Source organism: Lutra lutra, chromosome 5 (genome assembly GCF_902655055.1).
Source record: "Lutra lutra chromosome 5, mLutLut1.2, whole genome shotgun sequence".
Lineage (NCBI taxonomy): Eukaryota > Metazoa > Chordata > Mammalia > Carnivora > Mustelidae > Lutra > Lutra lutra.
In genome coordinates, this window is record NC_062282.1 from 46,048,286 (window position 1) to 46,060,698 (window position 12,413).

General features: G+C 38.9%; 1 protein-coding gene across 4 annotated transcripts in view; it reads right to left on the bottom strand.

Annotated features, from left to right (window-relative positions):
• Nucleotides 1–4,704: 4,704 nt before the first annotated feature.
• Nucleotides 4,705–12,413, bottom strand: part of FAM114A2 (family with sequence similarity 114 member A2) — a 34,656-nt gene continuing 26,947 nt past the window's right edge. For all 4 annotated transcript variants that reach the window (XM_047729312.1, XM_047729313.1, XM_047729314.1 and 1 more), the window contains 2 exons: nucleotides 9,127–9,177; nucleotides 4,705–7,172 (listed from right to left, as the gene is read on the bottom strand). In XM_047729312.1, coding sequence (XP_047585268.1) covers nucleotides 7,071–7,172; nucleotides 9,127–9,177 — 153 coding nt within the window. In that variant the 3' untranslated portion in view covers nucleotides 4,705–7,070. The remainder of the gene's footprint in view (nucleotides 7,173–9,126; nucleotides 9,178–12,413) is intronic.

Here is a 12,413-nt window from a genome sequence, read left to right on the forward strand (position 1 = left end):
CCACTCCTGCTCTAGGGTCTCACACTCCCAAACCAGACACTTAGGATTCTGTGACTAGGACACGTGACCATGATGGGGACAGCCCTGGGAGGTGCCGGGGGAGGGGTACTGGTAGACAGGGAGCAGATGCCAGACTGATATCACGTTCCACAGCAATCCGTGCGCACTCTGGGGGCTGGATACGACTTCCATGACACTACTTACTTTACACTATCTTTTAAGATCCTAGGCCTTATGGGGGCCTCTTCTCCTTAAAGTGCTATCACATACATTATCTTAACACGTGTACAAGAGGCCGTGAGGCAAACACAGGCAAATGTTATTATTCCCGTTTTATGGGTGAGAAAACAGAGACCCAAAGAAATGCCAAAGGACTAAGACAAAGAAGCCCAGTTTCTCTGCTCTCAGCCTCCAAGAGGCTCACCATGAAGACAGAAACAAATCTGGCTTGGGACGCCTGAGTTGGTTGAGCATCCAAGACCTGATTTCTGCTAGGGTTGTGATCTCAGGGTCATGAGATTGATCCCCCTGTTGCACATGGAGTCTTCTCCCTCTCCCTCTGCCCCTCCCTCTAGCCCCCTGCCCTCCCTACCACCCCCCCTCTAGGAAGAAAGGAAGGAAAGAATGAAGGGAGGGAGGAAGGAAGAAGAGGAGGGAGGAAGGAAAGAGGAGGGAGGGAAGAAAATAGATATTCTGGCTTGCAGAATATGAAGCAGCTTTTGGAGCCTGACATCTTAGAGTCATAGTCATCGAACTAACATGTATGGAGTGATTACCGTGGCCAGGCTCTGTGCCCAGCACATGTGTACACTACTTTATCCAACTGTGAGGCAGCTGCCATCCTCATTGGACAGATCATGAAACCAACGTACAGAGAGGTTGACCAATTCTCCACGTCCTCCAGCCAGGAAGAGGTGGAGAAGGGATATGAACTGAGGCTGTCTAGCTTTACTTTTGCTCATAAACATTTTGCTGCTCTGCCTTATCAGGGGAAATGAGCAGGGAAAGAATGACAAGCTGAGGGGATTTTAAACGGCCACTGGCAATTGAGGGACCCACCAACACTAGGTGGTGATGTTCCCTCATCCCAATTCCATTTGAGCAGGCCCCTTTTTAAGCCATGCAAACAAAACCCTGACGATATAGGAGAACCAAGAACCACCTCAAAGGTCTCCTCCTCTGATCCTGAAGACTTAGAAAATGCAGAAGAACAAACCTCAGCAGTACTTATCTGCAATTGCTCGTTGCCACAGTGTATTCTCTCTCCGCTCACTTGGGATCTTGGTATTTCTCTTCCACTTTGGCCTTTAGCCTAACACCTGCTACCAAAGTGCCTGCTTATGGAGAGGAGGCGGACAGAGCCACATTTGCCACCATCCTGGCTTCCAACTGTCTGTGATAGGGACTTTCACATAAGAGGCCCCTTAATTTGTTAAATCCGGATTTGTTAAATCCGGAGAGTGGACATTTTTGGACTCTTTGGCTCCCCTGGCCCAAAGCTCTCTCCTTCCTTCCCCCACCAAAATTTATCTATTTATTTGGGGAGGGGGGTAGAAAGGGCAGTGGGAGAAGGGAGGGAGAATCCTAAGCAAACTCCATGCTGAGCACAGAGCCTGACGCAGGGCTGGATCCCAGGACCCTGAGATCACAACCTGAGGTGAAACCAAGAGTCAGATGCTTAACTGACTAAGCCACCCAGGAACCCCTCCATTTTTGATTGTAATAGTTATTGAGATAATTGAAGATTTACATGCAATTTTAACAGAGAGATCCTGTATATCGTTTACCCAATTTCCCCCAAAGGTTAACATCTTGCAAAACTAAAATTTTACAACCAGGATATTGACAATGATACAATCCATTATCTCATTCAGATTCCTCCATTTTTCTTGTACCCGTGTGCGTGTCTGTGTGTACATTTAAAATTCTGTACACTCTATCACATGAGTAGGTCTGTGTGTCCACCACAGTTAAGGTTCTCCATCACAAGGATCTCCCCTATTGCCCTTTGAAAGCCACACTTACCTATCTCCTCCCACATCCCCATTCCTGACCCCTGGCAACTGTTACCTGGTCTCCATTTCTATAAATTTGTCATTTCAATGTTATACGAATGGAATATACAGTATGTAACATCTGGGGATTTTTTTATTCAGTGTAATTCCTTTGAGATTCATCCAAGTTCCTGCATGGATCAATAGTTTATTCCTTTTAATTTCTGAGTAGTTATCCAGGTGTGGATGTAGCACTGTCTGTCTAAGCACTCACCCACTGAAGGGTATCTGCATAGTTTCCAGTTTGGGGCTGTTACAAATGAGGCGGCTGCGAACATTTGTGTACTCCTCTCTCCTTTTTGATCGCTAATTGATACAGATGCTCTTACTTCATGGAGATCTTTGTTCCCGCTGTGGCAAACATGCCTTGTCACCACACCATCCTTTCTATGCCAACTTCTAGTGGCTTAGGATAATGCGCCCAGATGCTCCCCTATAGGTATTTATCACTAGACAGGAACCACCACGCCTTTCCCCTTGAAAAAATAAAACAGAACAAACCTGACTTTGGGAGGTAGACAACTTGGGCTCACACTGCAGGAGCTCTGTCATTTAGTTAGTGAAATGCAGGGGAAATCACTGAACCCTCTGAGACTGTTTCATAACCATTGTAACAAAAGTAGCTTAATAGTTGTTCCATGGCAGTGTGATGTCATAGTTGAAAACAGAACACAGGTAACAAGCTGCCTGGGTTTGCATCCTGACTCTACTACTTGACTGTGTGTCAGGCAAGTCATTTAACCTCTGTGCCTCAGATTTCTGTTCTGTAAATGGGCATACTACTAGTGCCTATATCATGGAGCTGTCGTGAGGATTAAATTAGTCCATGTAAAACGATCAGAGCAGTGTCTGGCTAGTAAGCATTAAGCACATAGTGCCATGTGGCAGGCACTCTTCTAAGCACTTCATACAGATCATTTTATTTAATCATATCAGTGACTTTATAATACAAGTTCTGTTTCAAGATCGATTTCACAGATGACAAAACTGCAATTTAAGGGATTAAGTCACCTGCTCATGACACAAGGCTGGAATAGGAGGGAGCTGAGGTCCATTTTTGAGCCTGTCTTTGCGCCTCACTGCTACGCCATCCTGCAAGCCCACACGCTAAGGTGCCATTGCCCGGCCCCGCACAGCTGTGAGGATTACAAAGAAAAGTGTGTTCTGTGGTACCTGGTACTCAAGCTGCTCTACACAGGTCAGTTTCCTCTTTTTAACTACTGGCAGTTGAACAATAGATCATCATTCTGTGTTTGGTGTAAATGGCAAAAACTGGTCTCTTGAGACACAAGCCACCAAAAGTAGTGATTTGAGAGTTTTTGATGGATGCATCTGGCAAACATTTGCTAAGCTGGACTGACGCAACAATGACAATGAGATCTGAAACACGTCCATCCAACCCAGCCACAATTCATCCAACAGAGTGTCTGCCCCACTTCCTTTCTTGGAGAGCTCAGCGGCACTGATGTGAGGCTTACAGGACAAATGAGTTCAGAGAACATTTCAATTGTTTAAAAATTTCCTAAAGAGGGGCGCCTGGGTGGCTCAGTGGTTAAAGCCTCTGCCTTCGGCTCAGGTCATGATCTCAGGGTCCTGGGATCGAGCCCCGCATCGGGCTCTCTGCTCAGCAGGGAGCCTGCCTCCTCCTCTCTCTCTGCCTGCCTCTCTGCCTACTTGTGATCTGTCAAATAAATAAATTTTTAAAAATCTTAAAAAAACAAAACAAAACAAAAATTTCCTAAAGAGTTGACTGGGCTTCTGCTAAGCTTTGTTCTATTTTGTTCACAGCGATAAAATCACTTTCTGTTGCACTGTGAAAAAAAAAAAGTTGATTGGGGAACTGATGTTAGACATGAAGGAACTTTGGGGTTTGGCCACATGATGTAATCACAAGCAAGGATGTCGTAACATGGGCTGCAAGTGAAGCGGGGAAATGCGTGCATGGTGCTTGTGGAATATCACGGTGCAGCTGGAAAGTGATACTATTGGGCGAGGTTTCAGAATTCTCCTCATATATCAGCCAGAGACCTTGATGACACATTAATTAAGGTTTGTTATTTTTAGAACTTCTTCATTTCTCAAATGCTTCATTTTAAGTCTTATATGAAAATGAACATCACATTATATTGGTAAGGAGTAAAAGATTCCAATCTCTGACATTTGTGAAATATGCTTATTGAGGGACCCCTGTAGTAAAACTACTACAGTTTTAATCTGGGTTTTTCCAACTGGAAGAATATTCCCACCTTTAAAACTCAGAATACATCTAGAAAAAAAGAGGTCTATTTCTCAAATGATGACATCAACGGCTACTTATAAACACCTCTCTTTTAAGTAGGTCTTTAGATAAAAACAAGAAAGAGAGGGTCCTCACTGGGGGTAGGACTGACAAGGCGTTGTTTCCTAATTATAGGCCTAGAAAATCCACATTTGTGCATCACACTGATTTCAGATTCCTATGAATGCCAGCCACATGACTGTAGATTGACGTTTCACAAACCTGTCAATTTAGGTGTCTATGCCTTAAAAAAAAACTATCAAAAGCAAGTAAGGTAAATATAGCTTGTTCTTAACACACCTGCAAGGCATTATAAAAAGAAAAAAAAAAAAAGGAATAGTTTGTAGATGTTTCTATTTCTTTTACACCAAATTAATGAAGTCTCTTTTAATCACAGCTTTTAAAGATCCCAACAGATCCCAATAGTAGGAAGAGAAGCATCTTACCCCAGTAATAACAACATTTTACCAATAAGGTGTTAAATGATTTGCGAAACGGGGGTGTTGTACCACACATTAGGACATAGCAGTAAAAGAGAAGAGAAAATTTAAAAGAAATAGCACCAAAAGACGAGGTATCATCAGGAATCTACATCTTGTATCCACCCCAAACAGAATGAAGCATGCACCATCCAAAAACCATCGCCATAATCCAGTAAGTTCCAAAGCATCCCCTGAGTTTACCTTTTCACCTGCCAAAGAATTTTTATGCTCTTATTCTTCTCTCTACTCAATCAAGGAATTTTCATTCTTTTTAATTATATTTAGGTAAAAGGTAGGCCATTGTTATTCGGAATTAATTGGTCCTTTCATCATTGTTTCACTGATGGTCTCCTAAATCCTTAAAAGGACATTTGGGTGGGTGGGGGAAGCTGACAAGAGGGATAAGTAAGAAAAAAGAGGAGGTGATTCACATCTGCCTTTTGCAAAATCTAACCTAAAACTGGTCATATTCAGGGCTACCATCTGGATAGGTGCATAAAAAGAGTCACTGTTCTGTCCCCATATCTATATCCCTTTCCTTGAAAGAAAAACCTTAGCTATGTTTCTAGATTGAAAAGTAAAAACTGCAAGCCACAACTGTACAAGCGTCTGAACAGGTGGTCAGCAGTGTGAGCAGCTTTGAAACCAGATTCAGACACAGCAACTGGGCTTGAGGCAACAAATCAGGACTGGGGACACCAGCTTTAGTAACCACAGGCAACTGTTTTTTCTGAAATTTCAGAATTACTTACTTTGGGAAGGGTGAGATTTATCTTAAAAAGAAATGTTCCAAAAGTTTTCAGACCATATCAGAACAGAATATAAGCAGAGTAACATTTTAGTGCTAATGGGGTATCTTTTTAGCCCAAATCTATTTATCTCCTCCTTGCTTACAAACTGCTCCCTTCCCCCAAAGAAGGCAATTACATAGAAATAGTGTTGAGATCAGTCAATGTTAGAGACTTGTTTTGCTATTTCTGTGGTCTAAAAAAATACTGGGGCTTATGTTTGGAAAAGTAAGTAGAGTAAGTAAGTAAAGGATCAATTAACATAATTGTTACATTTTATTTAAAGATTTTAGAAGATGAGCAGTAGAGCTCACAATAGTTACCTCCAACCATAAAGTTGGGAGAATTTTTTAAAAAGAGTGGATACCAAAAAACTTTTAGGAAGATCATACCTTAGTGGCCTCTTATATTGTTGAAGAGAGCAAAAGAAGGCTTAAGATTTAAAGGATAAAAGTTATATTTATAAACATGCTAAGAAATACATTAAACCAAAACAAAAAAGAATAAGGAGAAACATATTGTGTCTTACAGGTTAAATCCTGTTCCAAATGATTTCTATGGGACTCTATAATCCCCTTCAACAATATTCAAATAACAAAAACCCCATTACTAAAAGAGCTTCAATACTCCTTTGGAGCTGGCTGTTAGGGAATTTACCCTGCACATAAGGTATGCATGAAAAACACCCTGGAGACTCAGAATACCCGCAAACATGAAATGGTTCTCTAAGCTGCACTTGTTTGTCTAGAACCCAGCTGAGTGGATTCAACTACAACTTGAAGCTTGTCACCTTAGGACAGGAGAACAATTTGAAGCCCAAGGGCACTTTGCTGTAGTTAATTCATGTGGCTTCGTGTATACTTCAGATGTTTCTCCTCCATGCCATAATAACTACTAGAATTAAAGAGCACATGAAACTTTCTAACCAAGTCCAAAGAATGTAGACTTTCTATATACTGCTTTCCTAAAGCCACAGATTTTATTACAGAAAGGAGAAAGGTAATGGCATCAAGAGATCAAGCACAGGAATCGTAGAATACTAAGTCGTTTCTCTCTTGCTTCACAACCAAGTCTATCAGTGGGCTGCTAAATCACACGGAACCATAACAAAACTGTTAGTGTTTTGCTTCATGTCCAAGAAGACCAATATTTTTGCCCGAGTACCCCATTAACCTTTACCTAGAGCTATTATTCTTGAACTTCCCATAAAAGTTTCTTCTCAAATAATTTAATAATTCTAACAACTTAGAAGGGCAGTATGAAGACCTGAATATTTTAGCCAAGCAGTGAAGGCAACAAACCTCCTTTAAACCTGCTCTCCTGCCTAAATTTTATACACTAAAATAATCCTTTCTCCTTCACTTCTTCAGGGGTATCCAAAAGAGAGTGACATTTCTTGGCTGTCACAAGTTTTGGGTTGAATTTTCTCTGTTCTTCAGTGTTCTGACAAAGGCCCTGGGCCTGCAGCTCATTCCTCTGGAAATTCAGTTTTGTTCTCAATGAGAGAGATCTCCAGTACAGGTAAGAGCAGCTGAAAGGCGTCTTGAATATAGGAAGCACTGTTTGAGGCCTGTCAAGATTGAAAGGAAGAAAATATCACAGTCACTTAAAAGAGAAAATACACTAAAAAGACAACAAAAAACTAGATTAGTTTGTACAATCTAACTGAATCTGTAACCTGGCAAACAAAAGCATAAACTCAAGTTAGTTAGAGAGGAAAGAATGATCTAGCTCTTAAGATATGACAGTACCCATCACTGGGCCATTAAGGAGGGCAAGTACTGCATGCAGCACTGGGTGTTATATGCAAACAATGAATCATGGAACACTATATCAAAAACTAATGATGTATTGTATGGTGACTAACATAACATAATTAAAAAAAAAAAGTTAAAAAAAAAAAGATATGACAGTACCAAAAAAGAGTATCAGCATTTTTGTCCAACTTGCCCATCTGAAATGGTAGCTGTTCTTTGACATCCTGCTTGAATTTGGCATTTGAAGCTTATTTATTCCTCTACTAAATGGGTAGGTTCTGTCACAACCTTTTAGTCAATTACTCAAAGGACTTTAGAAGGCTATGACTCTTACACAAACCGGATTTTCAGTCCACTATGACAGCTCTTCTTCCATGGACTCAACAAAATTAGTGAATACAAGACAGAGACTACAAATACGAACAAGGAAAACTGCTTTCAGATGATAAGTATAGATAAATTTCTATGTGGTATAACAGACGTATTTATGAGAAGCATCATGGAATTACCATGCTCAGAGTTTTCCAGACTTCATTAATATCTAACAAGTTCTAATCTTCCAGGAGAATAATAGAGAGCTCATTACATTAAGATAAAAATGTACAATTAAAAGGACAAGAGTGTTTCAGATATGTAATCAAGAACAACCAAATTGAAATAGCAATAAGGAAAACCTATTAAGTGACTTTACCTTTTTTGGATTTATCAATAGCATGTACCCCTATTTAAACTTTAATGTGACATTTGCTGCCAAATTTTCCAACCAAAAGAGGTCTCAGAGATCATCTGGTTAGATCTCTTATATTGCATATAAAGATAATGAGATTGTCAAGAAGGTAAATGCATGGTCCAGGGTCAAATCAGGGGAGGCCCAGGACAGGACTAGACTCCTGGTTTGCAAACTTCTCACCTATACTACTCTGCCACCTACTAAATCACAAATTTTCAAAAACACTAAGTGTTAATTAACAGAATAATTATCCTGTTATTCAAGGGAAACTGTGCAGTTAACGAATTAAAGGCATTTTGTTGGTGATAATTTTAAAAGAATTTAAAACTAAAGAATAGTCCAATAGTTAAAACTTTTTTCAATTCCTATTTAAAACCTAACCAATTATCTCCCCTGACTTACATAAATATATTTTAAACAGAGTATCAAACATCTAAATTGTTTGCACAACTGGCAAGACAGAGTTTTTAAAATTTGGAATACAGAAAGGGTTGCACAAGGAGGCAATATAATCCCATCATGTGATCCTCTTACATCCCCCTTTCCCAAGGACTTAACCCACCCCCTTCCTTAGATCTAATGGACTGATGAGGATTCTGTAAACACAGGCACCTTTGACAAAACAAAGCAAATTTCTCAGCAAGGAAGTTTTGTCTTGTTTTATAACAAGTCTTCCCTGTATAAACTTTAGTCCTTTCAGAAGCAGTGTTTGCCTATTTGTAATTTTCAGCCTTCAAGTTGACCCCTGGTCTCCAGAAGGTGTTTCATGACTAAGGATCATCCATCAGCAGCCAGTGGACAGTGCTAACTACCGACAGCCTACTGCCGGGCTGCGCTTTACACAGCAGCTTCATCATTACGCTTTGTAATAATCAACAGAGAATTTGCGTCAACTATACGCCATTTTGGTCATAACTGCATCAGTATGGCTAAATTACCAATCTGACAAAAAAAAAAAAGCCAAAAACTAAGACTGAAAAAGAGCTCATTAATAATACATAATACCCTAAAAGTTAAACTTAAAATTAACTACTGACCTCTAGAAATACTGCAGTGATGAGGGGATTAAGGATGTCTTTTTCTTTGACCTAGAATAGAAGACACACTGTTAAGTGAGCACCAGTAGGCAAAGTGTGATCCCACTTGGAAACACACACACATACACTCGCATACATAATTTAAGCACAGAAGAAGTCTGGACTGAGAAAGCAAAACATCATCTCTGGAAGTGCTTTAAATTTCCTTCTTTTTATCTTCCTGTGCTGTCCAATTGACTGTGTATTCCTTTGTAGTTTTTTTATTGACTTTAAAAAGTATCTTCATTTTGGAAGAGGGGGTAGAAATGATACATATGATCAGAAACTTTAGAACAATTTTAAAACAGAATATGCAGATACGGAACATGTGCTCAAAATACTCAATGGTTTTAAGATGGGCTGTTTGAAAAACACGGAAATACATCATGGAAACTTATTACTCATGTGTCAACACTTTATAGCTCACTTGCAGGTTTAAAGTATCTTTATGAAACATGAAAAGATTTGGCCTCAGAAGATTAACTTCAAGAATCCCAGAAGCTCTTTTAAAGACAATATTAAGGGAAAAGAGATATCCCAGGACTATCCCTTACAGGCATAATCTAAACTCATAAAGAAAAATTAATTTGGACTACGTTCTTAAATGAGTTGAAAGGTCCAGAATCTGCTGCCACACTGACACTTACATATTTGCCACAAAGTGATTTTTTAAAATTTGAGGTATAACTGATATACAACACCATACTAGTTTCAGGTGTACAAGATTTGGTATCTACATAAACCGTAAAATGATCACCACAATAAGTCTAGTTAACATGTGTCACCATACATAGCTACAAAATATTTTTATTGTGATAAGAAGTTTCAAGATCTATTCTGAGCAACTTTTGAATATGCAATACAGAATTATTAACTATAATCCTACACTGTACATTATACCCCATAACTTATTTATAACTGCAAGTTTAGACCTTTAAATTCCCCTCACCTATTTAGGCCACCCTTTACTCCCTACCGCTGGCAACAACCAATCTGTTCTTTGTATCTATGAATCTGGTTTTACCACAAAATGATTTTTATCTGCTCATTTAAAATGCCCTAATTTTATCCTAATTTGTGGTTACTGATTTCTGATCATGTTCTATAGTTTACACACCTTCAGTAAATTTTTACAATTCCTTTAAAAAGAAAGAAAAAAAAGTTAGCTGTTTAAATTACAACTCTACTCCTGGTTGTCAACTGCAAAGTATAAGGATCGTCATAGTCTAAGTAAGGGACTGCTCCTTAAAACTAGAGCCAAACAGGGGCACCTGGGTTGCTCAGTGGGTTAAGCCTCTGCCTTCAGCTCAGGTCATGATCTTAGGGTCCTGGGATTGATTGCCGCATGGAGCCCCGCATTGGGCTCTCTGCTCAGTGGGGAGCCTGCGTCCCCCCCCATCTCTGCCTGCTGCTCTGCCTCCTTGTGATCTCTCTCTCTGTGACAAATAAATAAATAAAATCTTAAAAAAAAAAAAAAATCTAGAGCCAAATGTTGGGGCTTTTATTTTATCAAGGTCTACATTTCCAGTACAGGAATCAAAGAGTAGCACAAAATATACTGCCAAACGTTGGGGGTTTTATTTTATCAAGGCCTACGTTTCCAGTACAGGAATCAAAGAGTAGCACAAAATATACTGCAAATTTCATAAAAGGAGAAAACAAAAATAAGTCACAAAAATCAGCTAAACAAAGACAAGGTTATCCTAAAATTCACATGAAAATGCATGGGCCCCAAAAAGATAAAAGATCTGAAAAAGTTGGAAGATTTACAATCTTGACTTCAAACCTTACCACAAAGTTACAGTAATTAAGACAAAATGGAACTGGCATATGGATACACACACATAAAACCAGTAAAACAGAAATGAGAGTCCAGAAATAAACCTGTATATCTATGATTGTTTTTGACAAAAGGGCCAAGACAATTCAATATGGAAATGCTTTTCACCAAATAGTGCTGAGATGACTAGAAATCCACACGCAAAAGAATGAAAGTGCACCCCCACCTCATACCCTACATAAAAAATTAACTCAAAATGGATTATAGACATACAAGTAAGAGCTACAATAAAACACTTAGAAGAAAACACAGGAGTAAATCTTCATGATCTTGAGTTAGGCAAAGATTCTTTAGATACAATATACCCAAAGTACTGAACAGTGATAAAAGAGAACAATGACAAACTAGACAAATATTAAAAACTTTTGTGCAAAGACACTACCAAGAAAGAAAAACAAAACAAAACAACCCATGGCCTGGGAGAAAATACATGTATATCATGTATCTGATAACGAACCTATGCCCAGAATATATAAAGCATTTTTACAACTCAACAATAGTAAGTAATAAAAAGACAAATAATTAAAATAATAAATGACAGAAAGATACATAATGAAATAAATAACCCAATTTATAAAATAACTTTTAAAAAACCAAATTTGAAAGTAGGCAAAACTAGAAAAGACATTTCTCTAAAGAAGACATACAAATGGCCAACAAGTACATGAAAAGAAGTTCAACATCATTAGCCATCAGGGAAATGCAAATAAAAGCTGCAATGAGATACCACTTGATACCTACTAGGATGGCTAAAATTTAAAAACAAAACAAAAACAAAAAACAATGGACAACGGCAAGTGTTGACGAGGATGTGGAGAAACTGGAACTTTCCTACATTGCTTGCAAGAATGTAACATGGTACAGCCACTTTGTGAAACAGTTTGGCAGTTATTCAATGGCCCATATCACCCATATGACCCAGCAATCCCACTCCTACCTATCCAAGAGAAAGGAAAGCACACATGCATGTCTGTAGCAACATTACTCATATAGCTGAAAAATGGAAACAATCTAAATGTCTATGAATTGATGAACAGAAAAATGTGGTATATGTCCATAAAAGATTATTTGGTTATAAAAATAAGTACTGATACATGCTACAATGTGGATGAACCTCAAAAACGTTAGGCTAACTGAAAGAAATCAGCCACAAAATACCACATGTTGTATGATACCATATATATGAAATGTCCAGAACAGGCAAACCTATAGATGGAAAGCAGATTAGTGATGTTTAGCACTAGTAAAGTGTGGAGGGGAAGGGAATGGGAGCAACTGCTAATGGTATAAGGTTTTCTAGGGGATGATGAAAACTATCTAAAATTAGATTATGGTCACGGTTGCACAACTCAGTAAATATGCTAAAAACCACTAAATGGTACACTTGAAATGGGAACATTTTATGGTA